This window comes from Anolis sagrei, chromosome X (genome assembly GCF_037176765.1).
Source record: "Anolis sagrei isolate rAnoSag1 chromosome X, rAnoSag1.mat, whole genome shotgun sequence".
Taxonomy (NCBI): Eukaryota; Metazoa; Chordata; class Lepidosauria; order Squamata; family Dactyloidae; genus Anolis; species Anolis sagrei.
This window is the reverse complement of record NC_090034.1, coordinates 24,464,771-24,488,535: the sequence shown is the minus strand read 5'-3', so window position 1 is coordinate 24,488,535 and position 23,765 is coordinate 24,464,771. Positions and strand designations below refer to the sequence as shown.

The 23,765-nt window shown below is 44.5% G+C and overlaps 2 protein-coding genes across 4 annotated transcripts in view; one reads left to right on the top strand and one right to left on the bottom strand.

The window, feature by feature from the left end:
• The window catches only part of GSPT1 (G1 to S phase transition 1), a 32,069-nt gene extending 27,010 nt beyond the window's left edge, over positions 1–5,059 (bottom strand). Inside the window, 3 exon segments of the mRNA XM_060786340.2 lie at positions 4,554–4,919; positions 4,922–4,990; positions 4,993–5,059. Of these exon segments, the coding sequence (XP_060642323.2) occupies positions 4,554–4,919; positions 4,922–4,990; positions 4,993–5,044 (487 nt within the window). The 5' untranslated portion in view covers positions 5,045–5,059.
• Positions 5,060–8,887: 3,828 nt separating this feature from the next.
• The window catches only part of SNX29 (sorting nexin 29), a 114,554-nt gene continuing 99,676 nt past the window's right edge, over positions 8,888–23,765 (top strand). For 2 of the 3 annotated variants that reach the window (XM_060786343.2, XM_060786342.2), the window contains exons 1-3: positions 8,888–9,119; positions 12,118–12,182; positions 12,406–12,458. In XM_060786343.2, coding sequence (XP_060642326.2) covers positions 8,903–9,119; positions 12,118–12,182; positions 12,406–12,458 — 335 coding nt within the window. In that variant the 5' untranslated portion in view covers positions 8,888–8,902. Of the gene's footprint in view, positions 9,120–12,117; positions 12,183–12,405; positions 12,459–22,473; positions 23,748–23,765 lie in introns of those variants that run through there. The other variant, XM_060786344.2, reaches the window with a different exon arrangement.

Below are 23,765 nucleotides of genomic sequence, written 5' to 3'. Positions count from 1 at the left end.
CAGTTCTCAAACTGGCCTGTAATTGGTGAAGCATTAACATGAGATGTTTGTATCTCTTAATCCTTATTAAGAGTCTTCTAGTCACATATTGAAGTTTCTGAGCCATTTTCAAAAGGCTCCTTCTTTTGCCTTACAATGGTATGGTCATCTAGACAAAGAGAGCCTTCCATCAGTTAATACCACAGCTGGTAAAGCAGCTGAAGCTGTGAAAAGGAGCTCAGAAACTAGAGGAGCTAGTTACATCAGTAACAAATATCAACGCGCCCTTTTAGGAGAAGTGCTGGGAAATATTAATTGTTGCCTTAGCTTTAGAAAAGTGAGTCTAACTATAAGGGACTCTCCCAAATACTGAAAATTCTGAAAAGAATTTTCCAAAATGTCATACTGCATTATCATACTGTTAACATTTCACAGACTTTTGTGTAGCCTCTCCTTTTGATACTGAAATTGATTACCTAATGCTTCTACTACCCATCCATTCAATTAAAATGTCTGAAGTAGTTATTTCAACAACTTTTTTATCTGAATCTCAAGAAACTTATATTATGGTTGGTACTGATTGGCGCAGAGGGTTAAACCACTGAACTGCTGAACTTGCTGACCAAAATTTAGCAGTTCGAACATGGGGAGTGGGTGGGCTCCTGCTGTTAGGCCCAGCTTCTGCCAACCTAGCAGAAGCTGGGCCTAACAGCCCAACCTAGCAGAAGCTGGGCCTAACAGCCCTGGAGGGAAGGTAAGAGCGCTCCATGCAGTCATGCTGGACACATGACCTTGGAGGTGTCTATGGACAACGCCAGCTCTTCAGCTTAGAAATGGAGATGAGCACCACCCCCTCAGTTGGACATGACTAGACTTAATGTCGGGGAAACCTTTACCTTTACCTCTTGGTCCTGGAATGCAGAGGTGAGGGGTCTTCCATTAAAATAATTTCAGCTTTTTTATCCAAGTGTGAAGGCTTAAAGGTGTCTGGAGACAGACTTCTTGAACTCACCAGGTTACTTTGGGTCAGTTTCCCAACCTCACAGGATTACAATGGATGAATAGGGGAAAAAACCAGAATAGCAGCATACTTTGCAAATCTTTTCAGCTATCCCGACCTCTGCTTCTGACAGCAAAAGGTAAAAGACAAATGAAGTCTCAGGCAAGATATCTTGCATCAAATCCACTAAGGTGCTCTCAGACACATATCTGAAGCTGCCCCAATAGACCTCGTAAATCCACATTAATCGTTTAAAGTACCAGAAACACCTACAATAAGGACACCTTCTGTCACTGAATTGAGGAACCTAAAGTCCTGCCCTCCTGGTTCAACAAACTTTCTGCCTCTCTGGTCAAATGTACTTCCCTTCAGAACTAACTCTTTGTGGGGCCAAATGTAGTCTAACACACCCCTTTCCTCCTCCTTATGAAACCATTACCAGATCACAGAACCACAGAGTTGGAAAAGACCACAAGGGTCATCCAATCCAATGCCCTACCATGCAATAATACACAATTGAACGGTTGACCATCCAATCCAACGGAATTGAACGGCTGGCCATCCAATCTGGTTTAAAAACCTTCAAACAAGGAGAGTTCACTGCACTCTGAGGCAATATATTCCATGGTTGGAATTTCCACCACAAAATGTTTTTTCCCCATAGTATTCAGATGAAATGTCTTTTCCTCTAGTTTAAATCCACATTTTTGCCACCATGAGCACCAGAAAACAACAACCTTGCACCGTCTTCAATATAACATCCTTTCAAATATTTAAACATGGCTGTCATGCCCAGCTCTCTAAGCCATTCCTCAGACCCCTTCCACACAGCTGAATGAAATCCCACATTATCTCCACTGAACTGGGATATATGGCAGTATGGACTCAAATATTCCAGTTCAAAGCAGATACTATGGGTTATTCTGCCTTGATATTTTGGGTTATATGGCTGTGTGGAAGGGCGCTCAGGATTCCTGGCCTTTGATCCCTTTGGGCTGCCCTTCTCTGGACACGTTCCAGCTTGTCAATAGCTTCCTTGAACTGTGGTGGCCAGGACTGGGCTAAGCATTTTAAGTGAGGCCCAACCAAAGCAGAATTGAGTGGGACATTTATTTTCCTTTATTGACACTACTTGTATTGATGTAGCCTAGAATCCTGTTAGGGTTTTTTAAACTACCGCAACACACTCCTGACTCATTTTCAGGTTATGGTCTACTAAGATTCCCTAGAGTCCTTTCACACTTTTGAGGACAAGTCAGGTTTCACCCATCTTATACTGTGAATTTCCATTTTTGGTTTCTTTGGTAGCTTTGGCCAGTTCTCTAATCTTTTCCAGGTCATTTTTGACCAGATCCTCTCCTCTGGGTATTAAGCTGTCCCTCCCAATTTGGTGTCATCTATAGATTTGATAAGCTTGCCCTCTATTCCACCATCCAAGTCATTGATAAAAATGTTGATAGCACTGGGCCTAAGAATCAACCCTGCGGTGCACCACTAGTCACTTCTTTCAGGTTGAAGAGGAACCATTATGGAACCCCCTTGGGGTTTGGCTAGTCAACCAATTACAAATCTACTCAAGAGTAGCAATATTTAGCCCACATTTCCCTAGCTTATTTGCTTCATTAAGATCAAGATACAATATATCCACAGCACTCTCTTCAAAAAGCTGCCCAAACCTATCCTAGAAGCAAATAAGAACTCATTTCCATAGTTGAAATGCTACCATTCTTGAAAATGGTTAGTTCTCCTAATTTGGGTCCTTGCGCCAGTTATCCTCTTCCCACTAAACACGTCTTTGAGTAGATTTCCCATCCTAAATGGGATTTATGGGAGTTGCACCCTAACCTACCTGGATGGCATCAGGTGAAGGAATGCTCATGGTCATATCAGGCTTGGTAAAATACAAGATGACTCAATTAGGAAAATTACTAGGCAGTCATTGCACTCTCACAGACCAAGCTACTTAGTAGGGTTCTTGGGAGGAGAAACAGGGTGTGGATAAAAAGACAACAAACACATATATGGCCCCATCTACTCTGTCCATTTAATGCAGTTCAAAATTAACTTAAAACTGTGCCGGTCAGACAACAAACTCCCAGATAGAAAGCCCTGAAGATACACCAGTACTCTGTGCTTCATGGAGTCAGGGCCTCAAACGGTTCCAAGATTTCCTATATGTGCAAAGGCTGGAAAAATTGGCTTGTTGTGGAAACAAGGATTGGGGATTAAGGCTTCAGTGGACACCCGCTTCCCCCATAATAACTCTTCTAGGAGTGGATTTCCCTTCTGAGGGGGAAATTTCTTTCACTTTCTGACCCCCATTCTTAACTAGGAGTCGGATGCAAATCGAATGTTTGTAACTCAGGGACGGCCTGTGTGTATATAGAGAGAGATTTCGTACACACATACATATATCAGGAAAGAGAGAGATCGATAGATAGGAGAGAAATCCAGCTCCAAATATACACACAAAATGTGTGTATGTATATATAGAGGGGAGGGGGAGAGAGAAAGAATGAAGTAGAGATAAAACTGGATCCAAATACACATGCAAAGTATATGTGTTTGTGTACAGAGAGTCAAGAGAGAGAAACACTATAAACACACCCGCATTTACTCCAGTCTAATGTACCATTGAATCTAATGCATAACTCAGTTTTTAAAACCCTGAAATGCAAGAAACGTATTTACCATATTATGTGAATCTAATGCACACCTTAATTTTGGGAAGGTACTTTAGTAAAAAAAGGTGGGTATTAGAATTGAGTAAAAACGGTATATTCTCTCTTTATATATATATATATATATATATATCACATATGCATATAATGAGAGAGGATTTATAAATATTTTCTATATAGAGAAATGTTTATATATATATATATAGAGAGAGAGCGAACACACACACACATATATAGAGAGAGGGGTTATATATAGGTTGCATATATAGAGATAGAAGATATATAGAGAGATATATAGGTTATATATAGAATGCTTATATATAATGAGCACGCTTACATATAGGTATATATATATATACAGAGAAAGACCTTATATCTAGGTTTTACAGAGAGAGAGGGAGAGATTACATATAGGTTTTACATGTGTGTGTATATATCTATCCATATAAAGAGAGAGGTAAATTTCTACCATGTGATTACACACACAGGCTATATAGAGAGAGGGGGAGCGAGGTTATATATATATATAGAGAGAGAGAGAGAGAGCTTATATAGAGAGGGGGAGAGAAAGCTTATGCAGAGGGGGTTATATCTAGGTTTAACTAAACGAGAGGGAGAGGTTACATAGAGGTTTTAAATGTGTGTGTGTACATCTCTATATATAGAGATACATTTTTGCCACGCGAATATGTATACATATATATAGAGAGAGAGAGATGGGCCAACTTGGGCCCTCGAGGGGGTTTGGACTCCGTCTCCCACCACTCCTAACAGCCTACCGGCTGTTTGAATTGTTGGGAGTTGGAGTCCAACCCCCCCCCCCCCCCCGAGGGCGGGCCGAAGTAGGCCCAGGCCTGAGGGAGCGAGCGAGCGAGCGAGGCCTGCTTGCTTACCGTGTGGCGGCGGCGGCGGCGAGGGGGGCCCTGCTCCTCCTCCTCCTCCCCTGAGGAAGGCCGGCACGAACTCGGCGGCGTGAACGTTGGGCACGAAGGGCTTGGCGTTGACGTTGAGGAGGCGGCTGAAGGCCGCGCCCAGCCGCTCCTGCTCCTCGGCGTCCAGCTGGGCCGCGGGGTGGGCCTCTCCGCCGGCTTCTCCCTCAGGAGCGGCGGGGCCGGGCAAGAGGCCTTCGCTGGCGGCGTCTCCTCCTCCTCCCGCTCCGCCACTGCCGGCCTCCACCTCCGGCTGGTCCCAACAGTCCGGCGCCGAGTCGCTGCTGCTACCGCTGCCACCGTTGTTGGCCTCCATTTTGACAGGCAGAAAAAGCCGAGGGAAGGCGAGCGCGGCGCCGGCGTCCGAACCAACTCAGCACTCCTCCGCGTGCGAGCGAGGCAGGCAAGTCCTTTGGCCCCTTCAGCCCTCCGTAGACCTCTCCCTCGGACGCCATTTTGGTAGTTCCCTCCACATTGACTTCCCATTCCATTGCACGGGCGTCTCTACGGCTCCCGAACTACGACTCCCAAGAAGCTGTGCGCCGGTTCGCTGACAGGGAGCTGATTCGTTTTTCTTTACGTATGAGTCAGCGCATACGCACGCCGCAAACGACAAATCCCGGCGGCCTTTGCGAGGAGGGAGACTCATATTGTATTATTATTGTATTACGTTGTAATATTATCAACATTATATGTATATTATATGGATATGCAATATATTATATTCTTAATATAGCACAATACTAATATATTACTATGCTGTACTATACCACTGTACTGCAATATTGTTAGTAATATTAAGGTTAACCTTAATATTATTGGAATATTATTAGTAATATTACATGTAACAAACAATTATATTGCTATATATTATTATGTTGTATTTTTATTAGTATTATATTGTATTGCATTATAATATCAATATTATATATATATATATGTACATAGTATTATATTCTTAGCATAGCACAATATTAGTATATGTTACTATACTGAACTACACCACTATACTGCAATATTATTAGTAATATTATATGTAATGTATAATATGCAGTTATTATATTTTTATATATTGTTATGTTGTATTATTATTACATTGTATTGCATTATAATATTATCAATATTATATTGTAATTGTAATATTATCAATATGATCAATATATATTATCAATATTATGTATTCTCAATATTATATGTATATACAATATATTATATTCTTAGCATAGCACAATATTAGTATTCTATATTACTATGCTGTTCTATAGCACTGTACTGCAATATATATAGTAATATATAATATTCAATTATTATAGTATTATATATTATTATGTTGTATTATCAGTATTACTATTACTGTAGTATTAGTGACTGGATTTATTATTTATTTATTTATTTATTTACTTTGCTTATATACCGCTGTTCTCAGCCCAAGGGCGACTCACAGCGGCGTACAACATAGAAAGAACAAGGTTCAAAATACACGACACAATATAAAATAATCCACAATCCATCATTAACAAAAAACATCATCATCAAAAAACATCATCATTACTACAAAAGCCATTCCACGTCGTCTCATCGTCAAAACCACAATCCAGTATCATTTTCCGTTGTTCCATTCCTATAGTCAATTACCAATCATTACACTTCTTGTTCGAACGCCTTCTTGAACAGCCAAGTCTTTAATTTCCTGCGGAATATCATCAGGGAAGGAGCCAGTCTGATGTCCACGGGAAGGGTGTTCCACAGCCGAGGAGCCACCACCGAGAAGGCCCTATCTCTCGTCCCCGCCAGCCGTGCCTGTGAAGCAGGCGGGATCGAGAGCAGAGCCTCCCTGGAAGATCTCAAAGTCCTCGTGGGCTCATAGATCGAGAGGCGGTCAGTTAGGTATCTTGGGCCGGAACCGTTTAGGGCTTTATAGGCCAGTGCCAGCACCTTGAATTGAGCCCGATAGCAGATCGGCAGCCAGTGGAGCTGGTACAACAAGGGGGTTGTATGCTCCCTGCGTCCTGCTCCTGTTAGTATCATGGCTGCCGCACGTTGGACCAGTTGGAGCTTCCGGGCCGTCTTCAAAGGCAACCCCACGTAGAGAGCGTTGCAGTAGTCTAAACGGGATGTAACCAGAGCGTGGACTACCGTGACCAAGTCAGACTTCCCAAGGTACGGGCGCAGCTGGCGCATGAGCCTAAGCAGTGCAAATGTTCCCCTGGTCACCGCCGAGACCTGGGGCTCCAGGCTCAGCTATGAATCCAGGATCACACCCAAGCTGCGAACCTGCGCCTTCAAGGGGAGTGCGACCCCATCCAGCACAGGCTGTAACCCTATACCCTGTTCGGCCTTGCGACTGACCAGGAGTACCTCTGTCTTGTCTGGATTCAATTTCGATTTGTTCGCCCTCATCCAGACCGTTACAGCGGCCAGGCACCGGTTCAGGACCTCAACAGCCTCCTTAGTAGCAGGTGGAAAGGAGTGACAGAGTTGGACATCATCTGCGTACAGATGACACCGTACCCCGAAACTCCGTATGATCTCTCCCAGCGGCTTCATGTAGATGTTAAACAACATGGGAGACAGTATTGAACCCTGTGGAACCCCACATGACAAAGGTTGCGGGGTTGAACAGGTGTCCCCCAATAACACCTTCTGGGATCGGCCCTCCAGGAATGACCGGAGCCACTGTAAAACAGTGCCCCCGAGACCCATCCCCGGAAGGCGTTCCAGAAGGATACCGTGGTCGACGGTATCGAAGGCCGCTGAGAGGTCCAGCAGCACCAACAGGGACACACTCCCCCTGTCGAGCTCCCGGCGCAATCTTTCAAATCTATGAGACTATATCTGTGTGTGTGAGAATCATATCTATATTTATGACTGGATGGCTCTTTGTCAGGAGGGCTCTGATTACATTTTCTTGCCCTGGTGAAGAGAGTTGGACTGGGTGGCCTTAAGTATTTTCTATTGGTCATGGGGGTTCTGTGTGGGAAGTTTGCCCCATTTCTGTTGTTTGTGGGTTTCAGAATGCCCTTTAATTGTAAACTATAAATCCCAGTAACTACAAATCCCAAATGTCAAGGTCTATTTCCTCCAAACTCCATCTGTGTTCAAATTTAGGCATATGGAATTTTTGTGTCAAGTTTGGTCCAGATCCATCTTTGTTTGTGTCCATAGTGCTCTCTGGATGTAGGTGAACTACAACTCCCAAACTCAAGGTCAATGCCCACCAAACCCTTGCAGTGTGTTCTGTTGGTCATGGAAGTCCTGTATGCCATGTTTGGTTCAATTCCATCATTGGTGGAGTTCAGAATGCTCTTTGATTGTAGGTGAACTATAAATCCCAGCAACTACAACTCCCAAATGTCAAGGTATATTTCCCTTAAACTCCATCTGTGTTCATATTTGGGCATATGGAATATTCGTGCCAAGTTTGGTCCAGATCCATCATTGTTTGAGTCCACAGTGCTCTCTGGATGTGGGTGAACTATAATTCCCAAACTCAAGGTCAATGTCCACCAAACCTTTCCAGTTTTTTCTGTTGGTCATGGGAACCCTGTGTGCTAAGTTTGGCCCAATTCCATCATTGGTGGAGTTCAGAATGCTCTATAAATCCCAGCAACGACAATTCCCAAATGACAAAATCAATTTTTTGAGTGGAGGACATACATAAATTGGACTGTTAGGTGTCTTGTGTCCAAATTTGGTGAAAATTCCCCCAGTGGTTTTTGAGTTCTGATGGTAGCACGAACTAACATTACATTTTTATTTATTTATTTACTTTACTTTACTTCTATACCGCTGTTCTCAGCCCGGAGGCGACTCACAGAGGTTTACAAGACACAGCAAAATTCAATGCACCAATATAATTTTTATTTATATAGATTCTACTGTACTACTATACTGCAATATTATTAGTAATATTAAATGTAACTTACAACATACAATTATTCGATTATTATATTGTAGTACTATTCGTATTATATTGTATTCCATTATAATATTATCAATATTATATGTATATACAATATATTATATTCCTAACATACCAGTCTTAATGTTCTATATTACTCTACTGTACAACACTACTGTACTGCAATATTATTAGTAATATTACATGTAATATATAATATACAATAATCAAAGTGCTTTGATTAAACGGAAATCGCCCTTCAGAGGAGTGGTAGAACTACTGACTTGTGCAAACGCCCGCCCTCTCAGTATTTTGGACTTCAACTCCCACAATTCCTAGCCGCCCACAGGAATTTATTTCGGCCCTTTAGGCATTGTGGGAGTTGTAGTCCAGAAGGCCCAGAAAGGGGCGCATGCGCGATCATGGGTGCCGTGAGGGGACTCCGGACGCGGGAGGCTCCCTTCAGGATGGCGCCAGCTTCCGGGTCGCATCATTTGCTTCCGGGGGGGGGGGGGGAGCTGAGGATGACTTCGGTAGCAAGTCGAGCCCTCCTGACGGGAGGTTTGCCGAGCTAGAGCGCCGGGAGACGAGGAGGGAGGAAGAGGAGGAAAGAGGCGCCGCCATGAGCGGTGAGTGTGGCCCTTCGCTTCCCTCAGAGCCTCCTATGCAAATCCCAGGGAGGCCTTGGCCTGCAAGTAGGCCTCTTGGCCAGAAGCACCTCCGGATAAAACGCCGAAGCTTTCTGTTTTGGCTTTTGTTGCAATTAGCAAGCTTGCATAGCATTGAGTAGCCTTTAAGTTGCAAAGTCAATCAGTGAGAGTATCTGCATGGAGGTAGCCTGGCCGTTGTTTCCTGGAGGCACCCTCGGTTTGGGAAGTGTTTACTGGCACTTGATTGCTTGCTGTCTGGAATTCTCCTGTTTCTGAGTACTGTTCTTTATTTACAGTTTGGATTCTGGTGTTTTTTTTAATAGGGGTAACCAGATTGTGTTCATTTTCATGGTCTCCTCCTTTCTGTTGAAATTGTCCACATGCTTCTTGTGGATTTCAAGGACTTATGTGTGTAATCAGAGTGGACCAGCCTTTCTGTGTTCTCAAATAATATTCCAGGTCGAGGTTGGTTCATCAATTGTGTTGCTATGACTGACTTCTCTGGTTGAATCAGTCTGCAGCGCCTTTCAGAATCAAGACATTAAATAAGGAACACCACTCAGAAACAGGAGAACTCCAGACAGCAAATAACACCTCCCAAATAAAGGATGTCTCCAGGCAACAACAGCCTCCGTACAAATGCCCTCACTGATTGACTTTGCAGCTGCAAGGCTACTTAATGCTAATCAAACTTGCTAATTGCAATATTCACCCATGCTTCAAATAGACAAGGCTTCTTTCTCCCACTCTGGACATTATTCCACAGGATGGGAGACCCCACTTGCCTCACTACCAACAGAACCTCTGAGGATGCATTAGCCACAGATGCAAGCAAAACGTCAGGGGAGAATGTTGCTGGAATATGATCAGACAGCCTGAAAAACTGACAGCAACCCAGTGACTCCGGACATGAAAGCCTTGGACAACACAATTAACATTGTGTTCCACCGTAACATATCAAGTCCCCAGTAGGTGCAATTGGGGCACTTAATTGAACCATTTAATTTTAAGGGAGCTTCAAATTACTGAGGCTGGAGACAAATAAAGGGCCTGTCTGCTCAAGGATTGGGTTTCCTTGTATCTCTGAACTTCTGCCCCTCTCCTTGTGGAAGTAGACTTAACAACATTGAGAATACTAAATAATAATACCAGTATTTCTTTGAGTCTAATGCACTGTCAAATCTAATGCACATCTAAATTTTCAAAACATTGAAGCCCTCCAAAAATATTTTCTGCCAAATATAATGCGTAGTGGCAGGCAGTGTGCTCTTTGTTATTTAGTAAAAAAAGGTGCACCAGAATAGAATTTCTTCTTTAGAAACAACTGTGTTAGAACACAAAGCTTCCAGCAATGGGGAAAAAAACCTTGGTGTGCATCCATGCTGTAGAACATGCATATACAAACTGTGGCATGAGTCCCCAAGGGGAGATAGGCTGGGATACAAATAAAGTTTTATTATTTATGTTTATGTATTGTCAGTCCTGTTAACTGTATAACAGCATTGAATGTTTGCCATATATGTGTTCTATAATCTGCTCTGAGTCCTCTCAGGGAGATAAGAGCAGAATATAAATACAGTAAAGTATATGATTATTATGATTATTATTATTATTATTATGATTATTATTATTATGGCTCTCCTAGGCTGTTAGGAATTGTGGGAGTTGAAGTCCAAAACATCTGGAGGGCTGAAGTTTGGCCATGCCTGCTGTAGAATGAATCCACTTTAATTGCCTTGGTTCAATGCTATGACATCATAGCATTTTGAACATAGCATAGCGTTTTGAACTTTCTCTGCCACAGAGTGCTGGTGCCTCATCAAACTACAAATCCAAGAATGCCATAGCATTGAGTCATGACCATTTAATTAGAGATGTAGTCCCTCAAAGAGAAGCTCCAGGTACAGCTCCCAAGCATCTTCCGCTTTTGCTTTGGCTCAGTGCTAAGATTACTGTATGACACAAATCTAATGCGCATCCCAATTTTTGCAAGATAAACATGGTAATAACAATTATGATGAATTTACTACCCACCTTTCCCTGCAGCTTAAGTTGGGGAAAAGCATCATTGCAACACTATTAAAACACAACAAGATACAGAAAGCTAGGGTACATGTTAGAATCCACTGATTAAATACAGATTATAATTAACAATTAAAGAATCCGTTCCCCATCGCTATTGCTTTCACTGTATTTTTTATTGTTGTCAGCCACAAGGGTCACTTAGAATCCTTTTCCCACATGAGGTTTTGTGTGTGTATGTGTGTAAATTCAAATGAATTCAAATGAAAAGCAGTAAACTTTGATCTGTTACTGAATTTCACATAACTCTGCAGCAAGTCTCCACCTGAAATGGAGATATGATGTGTTTATTTATCTGAAACAGCCAGCAAGACTGCAAACAAGCCTAGGATTGAGAGTAAGATGCTGCTTAAAACAATTGGCAGATATCCCAGTTGGGGAAGAAGGATCATATAAAATGGAGAAGGGTGGCTTTCTTTAACAGGAAAACAAAGGGATATGGAGATCACTAGTGAAAATGGATTGATTATTCAGGCGTGAAATAGCTTTCCTAACCAGAAGCCTGGGGTTCCCAAAGGACTAAACAGCACCATTAGCAGCTAGATGAACTTATGACAATCAGTGACATTGAGATGATGGACTTGCAGATGGTTAGCTCATTTGGTAAGAGGGAGGGGAACATATGAGAGTACACTCTTGGATTGAGTGCATCCTCTTTGTCCTTCTCTCACAAGTGTATCTTTATGGCTGAATTGCCTCTCCCCTCCCTCTTCCTTTGGTCAAATGCATCTCTTCCTAGGACTTGACAATTGCCTGTGAGGGACAGATTCGAGATGGAAAGCAAGAACAAGGAAATGCCACCTTCACACCATTGGAAAAGGGATATGCATGGGCACTTTTGAGTATGCATGTCACCCACATGATGCCATCTTATTTGTATTTCCTTCCATTATAGGGTTGCAGAACAATGTTGCCAAAAGACAGTTTCTGCTGGAGAGATTATTGGATGCAGTTAAACAGGTAAGAGACAGAAAGATTATGGCTCCTTGTATGCACCTTCATAAATCATAATTGCAGCCCTACTTATAATGCTATGTTTCTTTTTCTTTTTATCACAACTTTATCACTCAATAGACTTATTAGTCAACACATAAAGTACATTGGTTTAAATCTGACAGAGGAAAATAGGGGAAAGGCAGGATACAGATAGAATGGAATAATACTTGTGGGTTTTTTTTTACAGTGCCAAATCCGATTTGGAGGAAGAAAAGAGATTGCTTCTGATTCAGATAGTAGGTAAGTATGAAGTGGCAGTGAATAAAAACTTACTTTTAATAATGAACTGCAGAAAAATAGCTCAAAGCTTTATTTTACTTGACTACTGTGTTTTGAGTTGAGGTAGATCTATCTGCATGCGAGGCATGTGCTCTGCAATTGAGCTGTGGTCTCTTACAGAATAATGTGAGATGTATACCAGTTTCTTAAATGTGATATTTCATGGTACAATAGAGTCTTGCTTATCCAACGTTCTGTATTATCCAACGCAGTCCAGGGTGGGAGAAAGAACCCTTGTCTGTTTTGGTGCTAAATTTGTAAATACAGTAATGACTACATAACGTTATCATGTATTGAACTGGTTTTTCTGTTGATTTGTTGTAAATATGTTTTGGTACTTAATTTGGAAAATCATAATATAACCATAACACAATTTGACCTTTAATAGGCTTTTCCTTAATCCCTCCTTATTATCCAACATTTTTGCTTATCCAACATTCTGCTGGCTCGTTTATGTTGGATATGTGAGACTCGACTGTAGTTTAAAACTCCCTTGGTTATTACTCTAACTGTGCCTGTATATACCTTCAAAAGCCCACCATAGTATCATAGAGTTGGAAGAGAGCACATGGGCCATCTTGTCCAGTCCATTTCTTCCATGCAGGAAAAGCACAAAGTATCCCTGGCAGATGGCCATCAAGCCTCTTTTTAAAAGGGCAACAAAAACTACAAGGGCAACAAAATCTGGGACTAGGCCGAAACCTTTGAATTCAACCATTGTATATGAAAAATATTAGAAGAGACAGATAAATAATGGAATCTTTAAAAGAAATATGGATTTTTAAATATGTGGGATGGAAGAAATAAGAATATTTTACTTAAAGGAGGAATATAACAAGATAGTGTCATTGAAAATGGTTGAAGTACAATAAGATCAATCTAGATGAAAAGGAAAATGGGGAGATGCTGAAATGGAAAATAAAAGCTGAAATTGTAAGAATTAAATTTTACTAAAATGTTTCCATTTGTTTGTCTTAATATCACTTGTGGATAGGTATTAATTTTGACTACATTTGTTTATATTTAGCATAAGTTAAAGCAAATAGAACAGAAGTACATTATAACATTTTGATAGCTGCCTTGGCTTGAGGGGGAGAGAAGTCAACTGTGTTTTGAATGTATTTTCTTTGGGTGGGGAGGTTTTGAGGTGTAGGATCTTAAATGCTGTATCTTTTTGAAAACCTAATAAAAAACGATTTTTAAAAAAGAGCATCTTCACTGTCTAGTTGGACTGAACCTGTTCAGCGCCACTGTACAATCCCCTTCGCCTGTGTCGCTTTTCATCACTATAGTGACAGGCACCAAAGGGCGGTAGTAATTGGTGACTTTAACAGCCATAGCCATCAAGAGGATAAAAATGGAGAGGCTGTCCTCTCCTGGTCTGAACTGCACAAACTATCACTCATTCATGACAGTAAGCAACCACCATCCTACAACAGCGGGAGATGGCATCGAGGTTATAACACAGACCTCTTTATTTGTGAGCGACAGCATTGTACAGCAATGCACTAAATCAGTGGGACCACCAATCCCAAACACACAGCACCAACCAATAGTATGCCAACTGTTTCCAACTATAAGGCCCCAGGAAGTTCAATTTCAACGAAGATTCAACTTCAGAAAGGCAGATTGGACTAAATTCTCAGACATGTTAGATGACATGATCACATAAGTTGCGCCAATCCCTGAGAAATACGAGCACTTTATTGAAATAGTGAAAGCCTGCTCATGGGCCTCCATACCGAGAGGCTGCAGAACCAACTACCTTCAGGGCATTACTCCTGAAATAGCTGCCTTGTTGGAAAACTACTACAGGCTCCACAACGAAGATCCATTTAGTGAGCAAACTCTTCAGGCAGTGCAGAGCATTGTGTCCTCCATCTCTGAAGCCAAGAAAGAACAGTGGATCAAGCTGATAACAGAAGTTGACATGGGCAGGAGCAGCCAGAAGGCGTGGAGGCTGCTGAGACGGCTGAGCAACGATCCCTCACAAACTAATACCCATGCCAACATAAAGGCAGATCAGATAGCACACCAACTCTTGAAGAATGGGAAACCCAACCTTGCCACCAAAGTAGGAAAGAAACCAATAGCCATACAACAAGAGATTGAGAACAACAACCTCCATGAACCGTTTACACCTACTGAATTGGACATGGCTCTCAATAAATGTAAAAATGGCAAAGCAGCTGGCCTGGATGATCTACGGATGGAACAAATCAAGAACTTTGGCCCAAAAGCAAGGTGCTGTCTGCTGGAGCTGATGAACAACTGCACTGCATCCTGTCAGATCCCCAAAATCTGGAGGAAAGCAAGAGTCATCGCCATCTTGAAGCCAGGCAGAGACCTTAATGATCCAAAAAGCTATAGACCAATCTCCCTGTTGTGCCACCTCGACAAAGTTCTGGTGAGACTTATTTTGCATAGAATTATGGAAAAAATAGTCCCCTGTCTGATTCCACAGCAAGCTGGCTTCAGGAAAGGCAAAATCTGCACATCGCAAGTGCTGAACCTGACTCAGCACATAGAAGATGGCTTTGAAAGGCAACAGATCACAGGAGCTGTCTTCATAGACCTGTCAGCAGCCTATGATACCGTAAACCACCGCCTCCTCCTGAGAAAAATGTATAATATCACAAAGGACTACCGTCTCACCCGCCTCATAGGAAACCTGCTACAAAACAGGAGCTTCTTTGTTGAGTTCCAGGGCCAGAGAAGCAGATGGCGGAAACAGAAGAACGGCCTGCCTCAGGGAAGCGTGCTTGCCCCATCCATGTTCAACATCTACACAAATGACCAGCCACTGCCAGAAGGGACAGAGAGTTTCATCTATGCTGATGATCGTGCTATTACCGCTCAAGCAGGGAGCTTTGAGATGGTTGAACAGAAGCTCTCCGAAGCTCTAGGTGCTCTTACCGCCTATTACAGGGGAAACCAGCTGATCCCTAATCCATCTAAAACACAGACATGTGCCTTTCACCTTAAGAACAGACAAGCATCCCGAGTTCTGAGGATCACCTGGGAAGGAATCCCACTGGTCCTTTGCAGCACACCCAAATACCTGGGAGTCACTCTGGACCGTGCTCTGACCTACAAGAAGCACTGCCTGAACATCAAGCAAAAAGTGGGTGCTAGAAACAATATCATATGAAAGCTGACTGGCACAACCTGGGGTTCACAACCAGACACAGTGAAGACATCTGCCCTTGCGCTATGCTATTCTGCTGCTGAGTATGCATGCCCGGTGTGGAACACATCTCACCACGCTAAAACAGTGGATGTGGCTCTTAATGAGACATGGCACATTATCACAGGGTGTCTGCGCCCTACACCACTGGAGAAATTACACTGTCTAGCCGGTATTGCATCACTTGACGTCCGCCGGGAAGTAGCAGCCAATAGTGAAAGGACCAAGGCAGTGACATCTCCAGCTCATCCCTTGTTTGGGTATCAGCCAGCACGCCAACGACTTAAATCAAGAAATAGTTTTCTAAGATCTACAGAGACACTTGCTGAAACACCCCAGCAAGCGAGAGTCCAAAAGTGGCAGGCTCAAACCCAGAACCTCAATCAATGGCTGATACCAAATGAGAGACTCCCCCCTGGGCACACAGAAACTGGGCGACTTGGAAGGCTCTGAACAGACTGCGCTCTGCCACCACGAGATGCAGAGCCAATCTTAAGAAATGGGGCTACAAAGTGGAATCCACGACATGCGAGTGTGGAGAAGAGCAAACCACAGACCACCTGCTGCAATGCAACCTGAGCCCTGCTACATGCACAATGGAGGACCTTCTTGCGGCAACACCAGAGGCACTCCAAGTGGCCAACTACTGGTCAAAGGACATTTAATCAACTACCAAACTTGCAAATTCTGTGTTTTGTTTGTTTGTTTGTTTTTGTTAAAAAATGTAATACAAATGTCTGGTTGCTGATGACACGATAAATAAATAAATAAATACTATAGTGGTGGCTACGGAACTCCAAAGAACTTGTGGCCATCGCCTGGTAGTTTTGCCGATATAAATAAAGGTGCCCATGTGACTGAGAAGGGAGGAGTGAACGAAAGTGGGTGATATACATTACATTCAAGACGATCAGATGCCTTTGCTTATGTAGACAAAGGAGACAAGAGACTGCCATGAGAAAAAAATGCAGTTCAGTGTGATTCTGTTTTCACCACACTGCAAAGTGTGGGAAAAGTAGGGTGCTGCTACTACACTGGAGCAGTATTCTAGTCACAATGCTGTGCTCTCATCAGGACAAAATTCAGGGGAAAGGGGAAGTTTTCTAAGTGGAAGGGGGTTGGGCAAGACTTCCTGTCTGTTTAGGGTACAAGACTCGGATGAAGGAGGTAGGGCTTTAGCACAGCTGGTTAATCACCAGCAGCAATAGATCTTACCAATCAAAAGGTTGGCAGTTCGTAGCCTGGGTTGGGGTGAGCAGTTCGTCCAGCTGTCCACCTAAGCAGTTCGAAAACAGCTGTGAGCTTTGAATAGAGAAACTAGGGACTGCTTAAGCAGGGTGGTATTTTATGGCACCATAAAAAGGAAATACCAGAAAATGCCAGCAATTAAAGAAAGGAGGAAGGCTGTGATCAAGGAATCTTTGTCATAGAGGATTGAGTGACAGCACCCCCCTGTGACTGGAATCGCACGCAACCTCCAGGATGCTGAAGTTGGGAAAAATGCCAACATAATACCTCTAGCTGTTGTCTGTTCTGTCTGTTTAATGGCATTGAATGTTTGCCGTGTATGTGTTCTGTGATCCGCCCTGAGTCCCCTTCAGGGTGAAACAGAACTCCCATGACCAACAGAAAGTACTGGAGGGTTTGGTGGGCATTGAAGTTGTAGCTCACCTACATCCAGAGAGCACTGTGGATTCAAACAGTGATGGGTCTGATGGACCAAGCTTGGCACAAATCCTCAATATGCCAAAATGTGAACCCTGGTGGAGTTTGGGGAAAAGAGACCTTGACATTTGGAAGTTGTTGTTGCTGGGATTTATTGTTAACCTACAATCAAAGAGCATTCTGAACCCTACCAATGATAGAATTGGACCAAACTTCCCACACAGAACCCCCAAGACCAACAGGATATACTGTGTTTTCTGGTGGACTTTGTCGACATCCCCTCTGACACCCCCTCGCGACCCACCCAGGGGTCCTGACCCCCAGGTTGAGAAACGCTGTCTTAAGTGATTATGGGATTCCTATTCAGAGTTGGACCTTGCTTATTGTTAAGTTTTTTCTTCGTGTCCTCTGTGAAATGCGCACCTATGGGTTTCCTTGTGCGCTTGCGCAGCAATCCGGAACTTCTAGAAATTTTAATGATTTTTTAAATGATTATTTAGAGATATATGGAAGCTCCGCCCATCTCCCCGCCCTCCCGGTATATACGCCGCAGCGTGCGGCACAGAGGTAGTTCCTTTTTCCGCGCCAAACAGGCAGCATCTCTGGACTTCTCCTCTATTTCATTCCTTGGACTCGATATTTGGACTGTTTCTCGATTGCCCTCCTTCTCCTCTCCCGACCACAGACCGGTTGACGGCCCTCTTTTCTACTCCATCAGGCTAGATGTCTTCCCTTTATTTTAAAAATTGCTCAGCCTGCGGGCAACTCTCCCTGAGGCTGATAGACATTCTAAATGCCTCCTTTGTTTGGGAGAGGCACACAATCTCCAGTCTTGCGAGATTTGTTTAAGTTTTACTACCAGGGCTCGCAAGGGAAGGGACGCCCGACTTAAAGCCTTGCTCTATGAGCGTGCGCTGGCTCCCCAAACGGCTCCCGCCCCTTCCCAATCCTCCACCATTCAACAGCCCACTCAGCCTTCCTCCTCATGTGCTGGGGATAGGAGTCAGGCCAGGCGAACGCTTCCCTCGCGGAGCCGCCAAAGAAAAAATCTAAGCCCTCCAAGCAGACCACGAGGGCTGCTAAATTGAAAGAAAAAACTAACAATCAGAAAAAGGGACGGCAACTCACTAGTGTTCAGCCCTTGAGCCCTCCTACATTGCAATCTGTACCTCAATTCTCCAGTTCCGCATTACAGCTACAGGAACCGCTCCCAGCTTTACTGCAATTGGAAGACCCCTCCCACATTCCCCCTCTGGAGCTCCTAGCTCCCCACCTGGAGCTAGAAAACCAGCCCACTGCCGGTCTCTCTCCCCCCCCCCCCCCGCCCCTTCCTCTCTCTAAAACCTCACCTCCCTCGTCTCCCAATCCTCCTCAGTGCCCGGAACCGGGGGAATCTCCTTTTCCCATTCAACCCAGTGCATCAGCGCAAGCTCCTAGGCGCCGCCACCGCTCGCCATCCCCAGCCTCTAACCACCCCCCAACTCCTCCCCAACCTACCAAAAGGATGCGTTCCGCTCCTCCAGAACACTCCCATCTTATGGGTACCCTTATCACCTCTATTCGTCCTCCTCCCTTCCCAGTTTACCCCTTCTACTACTCACCCCCCCCCCCCGCGATCACCTCAGGGGACCTCAAACCCACCATTTCCATGATCCCAACTACCCACAACCCCCACGTGTGCCGCCCACAGCCACACTCTCTCGACCTCCGGATCCCCAAGATGAGGGAGAGCCTCAAGCACTCTCCCATGACACAGTCATACTTCCCCTACCCGATGCAGACACCATTGAACTAGAATCCACAGATGATACACCTATCATCCAGGATCCCCAGCCAGACCCTGACCCTTCACCTTAGCACCTTGAGGATTTCAAGAAATTCTCAGCTCTCCTGATAAGACTTGCCCTGAACCTCTCCACCCCTGAACCTTCAGACACTGTAACAGACCCATGCTTTACCTCCACTGAACAACAAGCACCTACATCCACTGTGTTGCCCACTTTACCATACCTCTTAAAAATCTTTAAAAAATACAGGAATTGCTCCAGCCTTGGTCTCAGCAACTCCTAAAAGAGTAGAAAACCTATACCGTATTGATTTGTCCTCAGCCTCATGGCTATCTAAGATGCCCAAGGCAAACTCGGTAGTAACTGATGCTCAACCAAAACCTGTCCAAATAAACCAGTCATCCCTCTCTGACAAAGAAGGGAAAAAACTGGACTCTATGGCCAAGAAATTCTATTCCTCAGCATGCCTTTTTGCCCGCATGGCCCATTATGGGGTCTACATGACTGTCTACCAGACTTTCCTGTGGAACAAAATCTCCCCCTATCTAGATCTATTACCACCAGCTGACCAACCGCTGGCGAAAGCTTTCCAACAAGAGGCCCTATTGCTGGCCAAACTACAAAAAGACCTGGCTAAAAACACAGCTGACACTTCGGGCAAGCTTATTGCCGGCTCGGTAGCTCTTAGATGCCATGCCTGGCTTAGAGCTGCAATTCTCTCTCAATCACAACGTACTCTCATTGAAAACCTCCCTCTGGATGAGGCAGGCTTGTTTAACCCTGAAACTGACTCTCAGCTTGAACACTCTCACAAAATGAAACAGACAGTGTACAAATATGACCAACAACCGTACACTTATCAATGCCAACGTTGGGGCTCCTACTACTATCGTCCCCAATTCTACAACAGACCTTACAACACCTCATTCTACAGGGGACGTCAAAGACCATATGCTCCTGCTGCAACCGCAAGATGCCCCCCTCTTCCCTCCAGAGGTCAGTACTGTGGTACCAGGTCCTCAAACAACAATAAACGTCGTTTTTAGCACATCCTTACCTCCCCCTCCCCTTTCCACTCAACCACTCACATATCTAGACAGACTACATCACTATCTCCCGCAGTGGCAATCCATAACCACAGACACCTGGGTTCTTGACATAGTAGACAGAGGATACGCCATTGAATTGGATACCTATCCACCAGTGGGCAATATCCTCCTTACTCAACCTTCCCCTGCCATATGGGAAGAGATAAACTCCTTACTTCACAAAGGGGCTATCTCTGCCACCCCTTCGCATACAACCACTACCTGCTTCTACTCTAGATATTTCCTAGTAGACAAAAGGGATGGTGAACTATGCCCCATCCTTGACCTTCGCAAACTCAACACCTTTATTACACCACGTAAATTTTGTATGGTCACCCTTCCCAACATACTCCCCTTCATTCCTAAAGGATCCTGGCTAGCAACGGTGGACCTACGAGAAGCCTACTTCCACATCTCAATCAGGCAGTCACACCGCAGGTTCCTAACCTTCGCAATTCACAACAACCATTTTTCCTTCAACTCACTTCCATTTGGCCTTGCCACTGAACCCAGGATGTTTACCAAATTTATTTATTTATTTATTATTATTTGAACTTATATGCCACCACTCCTCTGGGGCTCGGAGCGGCTTACAAGAACAGGCTAAAATCGAACACAATTTAAAACAATTTAAAAACAATCAGAGATCAAAGGCCCGTCGAAATAGATATGTCTTACATGCCCTGCGGAAAGCGGATAAATCCCGCAAGGCACGGACTTCAGGTGGCAGAGTATTCCAGAGTGATGGTGCCACTGCTGTGAAGGCTCTGTGTCTGGTTGCTGTTAGACGCAAGTTTACTAAATGCATGGCGGTCATAGCCGCACATCTCCACCAATGTGGCATAACGGTTTTCCCGTACCTGGATGATTGGTTGCTGTCCTCTGTGTCTAAATCCCAATTATACAAAGATATTCATTACACCTTATCTCTCTTACAGGATCTGGGCCTAGTCATAAACCAGGAGAAATCCCATCTTCAATCAACACAGTGCATCCAATTCATAGGAGCCATCATAGACTCCACGCTTCAAAGAGCCTTCCTCCCAGAAGACTGCTTCCTCAAACTACAGCAGGTGATTTTCTCCCTCCAATGCTCCCAACGAGCTTCTGCTTGGGCTATCCAGTCTATTCTCGGACACATGTCCTCTACCACAAATGTGACCCCCTTTGCCCGTCTCAGAATGAGACCTCTGCAAAACTGGTTGATCAGGGTCTTTGACCCTCTACATGACTCACAAACCCGGATTCTACATCCGCCTCACGTGGGCCTCCATTCCCTATCATGGTGGACAAAAGCACACAATGTATGGTCGGGGATGCCATTCAACCAACCCCGTCCCTTCATGTCCCTCACAACGGATGCCTCCAACTCAGTTTGGGGGGCACACCTCAAAGTTTTCAAGGTCAGCGGTCACTAGTCTCTGCAGGACCGGCAATTCCATGTCAATGCTCTCGAAATGATAGAAAAAGCCCTTCGGGCCTTTACCCGCATTGTCTCCAACCGCATGGTCCAAATTGTAACGGACAACACTGCGGTCAAATACTATCTCAACAAGCAAGGGGAAACCCAGTCACAGACACTACTATTGATCTCAACACGCATATGGGAATGGTGCATCCAAAGGAATGTCCTTCTCACAGCCATCCACCTCCCAGGACTAGACAACACTCTAGCAGACTCACTGAGCAGAGCATCAAAAAACAATCACGAATGGTGTCTGCACCCCACTCAGTTCCAAACCATCACACACAAATGGGGAACCCCCCGGATAGACCTCTTTGCATCCCGAACAAACACCCATTGTCCTCTCTACTGCGCGAGGCTCCGCCCTCATACATCCCCAGGCTGTCTCGGAGACGCTTTCCTATTCCGATGGACACCAGGACTCCTCTACCTCTTTCCCCCCCTCCCTCTAATATCCCCTGTGCTAGCCAAGATAATTCAGGACAACTCAGATTGCATCCTGATCACCCCCTGGTGGCCACGGCAACACTGGTTTGCCCCACTTCTCCAAATTTCCAACGAAGAATTCCTCCACCTCAACTTAACCCCGGATCTCCTCACAGTGGAGAACTGGCTAGTGCTCCACCCGGACCTTCACTCCCCCCGCCTGACGGCTTGGAGGATCAGACCACAGTAAACCTTTCTGAGGAAGTATCATGCATACTTCTAGACGCTCACAAGCCATCAAAAAAAAGTCATATGCCTATAAGTGGTCCCTCTTCACTAAATTTACGAAGCCATTGGGACACAACCCCTCCACGGCACCCATCCCTGTAGTGCTTGATTTCTTGGTTCATCTATCCAGTAAATGTTCCTCCATTTCCTCTGTTAAGTGCTACTTAGCGGCCATCTCATCATTTCGAAGAAAATATGGCTTGCTGTCCCTTTTTCAGAACCATTTGATTCAATTGTTCCTCAAGGGCTACAAAAATGTTCACCCTCCCGCATCTCTTCCCCCTCCACAATGGAGCTTAGAATTAGTACTCTCTCAGTTGTCAAAACCACCCTTTGAGCCTATGGCTTCTAATGATATCTCCCACCTCTCCTGGAAAACTGCATTCCTCATGGCCGTAACCTCGGCCAGAAGGTCCAGTGAACTTACGGCCCTACGTTCAGACCCACCTTATATAAGGTTCCATGATGACAAGGTCGTCCTTCGCACCGATGTCACGCTCCTCCCAAAAGTAGTTTCCCCTTTCCATATGTCACAAGACATTATTTTACCAGCCTTTTTCCCTAACCCATCCTCTCAGTTAGAGGTGACCCTACATTCCCTCGGTGTTAAGAGGGCTCTCTCCTTTTATTTGCATAGAACAGCCGCCCAAAAGAAGTATCCTAAGCTCTTTTTAAAATACAGGAAAGACATGATAGGTCACCCTGTGTCGTCACAGGGTTTGGCCTCCCGGATCGTCTCGATGATTCGCCTAGCTTACCAATTGGCAGGCAAAGAACCACCATCTCACCTGATGGCTCACTCAACCCGATCGGTCTCTACCTCCCAGGCTTTTCTGCGAGGAGTTCCATTGGACCAGATCTGCAGAGCAGCAACGTGGTCTACTCCTTCCACGTTTGCCTCCCGTTACAAGCTCGATGTACTGGCTAAAAAGGATGCAGCCTTCGGCAGAGCCGTACTTTTTTCCTGCGTGGCATGACCCACCTCCAGGTCAGTAGCTTGCTATCTCACCCATAGGTGCGCATTTCACGGAGGACACGAAGAAAAAATAAAGGTTGCTTACCTGTAACCGTATTTCTTCGAGTGTCCATCCGTGAAATTCGCACAACCCGCCCGCCTTCCCCTCTGTCATGCCTCTACCTAGCTGCTAATTTTTTTGGCGCTGGGGAACTACCTCTGTGCTGCACGCTGGGGGGTGGGGAGATGGGCGGAGCTTCCATATATCTCTAAATAATCATTTAAAAAATCATTAAAATTTCTAGAAGTTCCACATTGCTGCGCAAGTGCACAAGGAAACCCATAGGTGCGAATTTCACGGATGGACACTTGAAGAAATACGGTTAGAGGTAAGCAACCTTTATTTC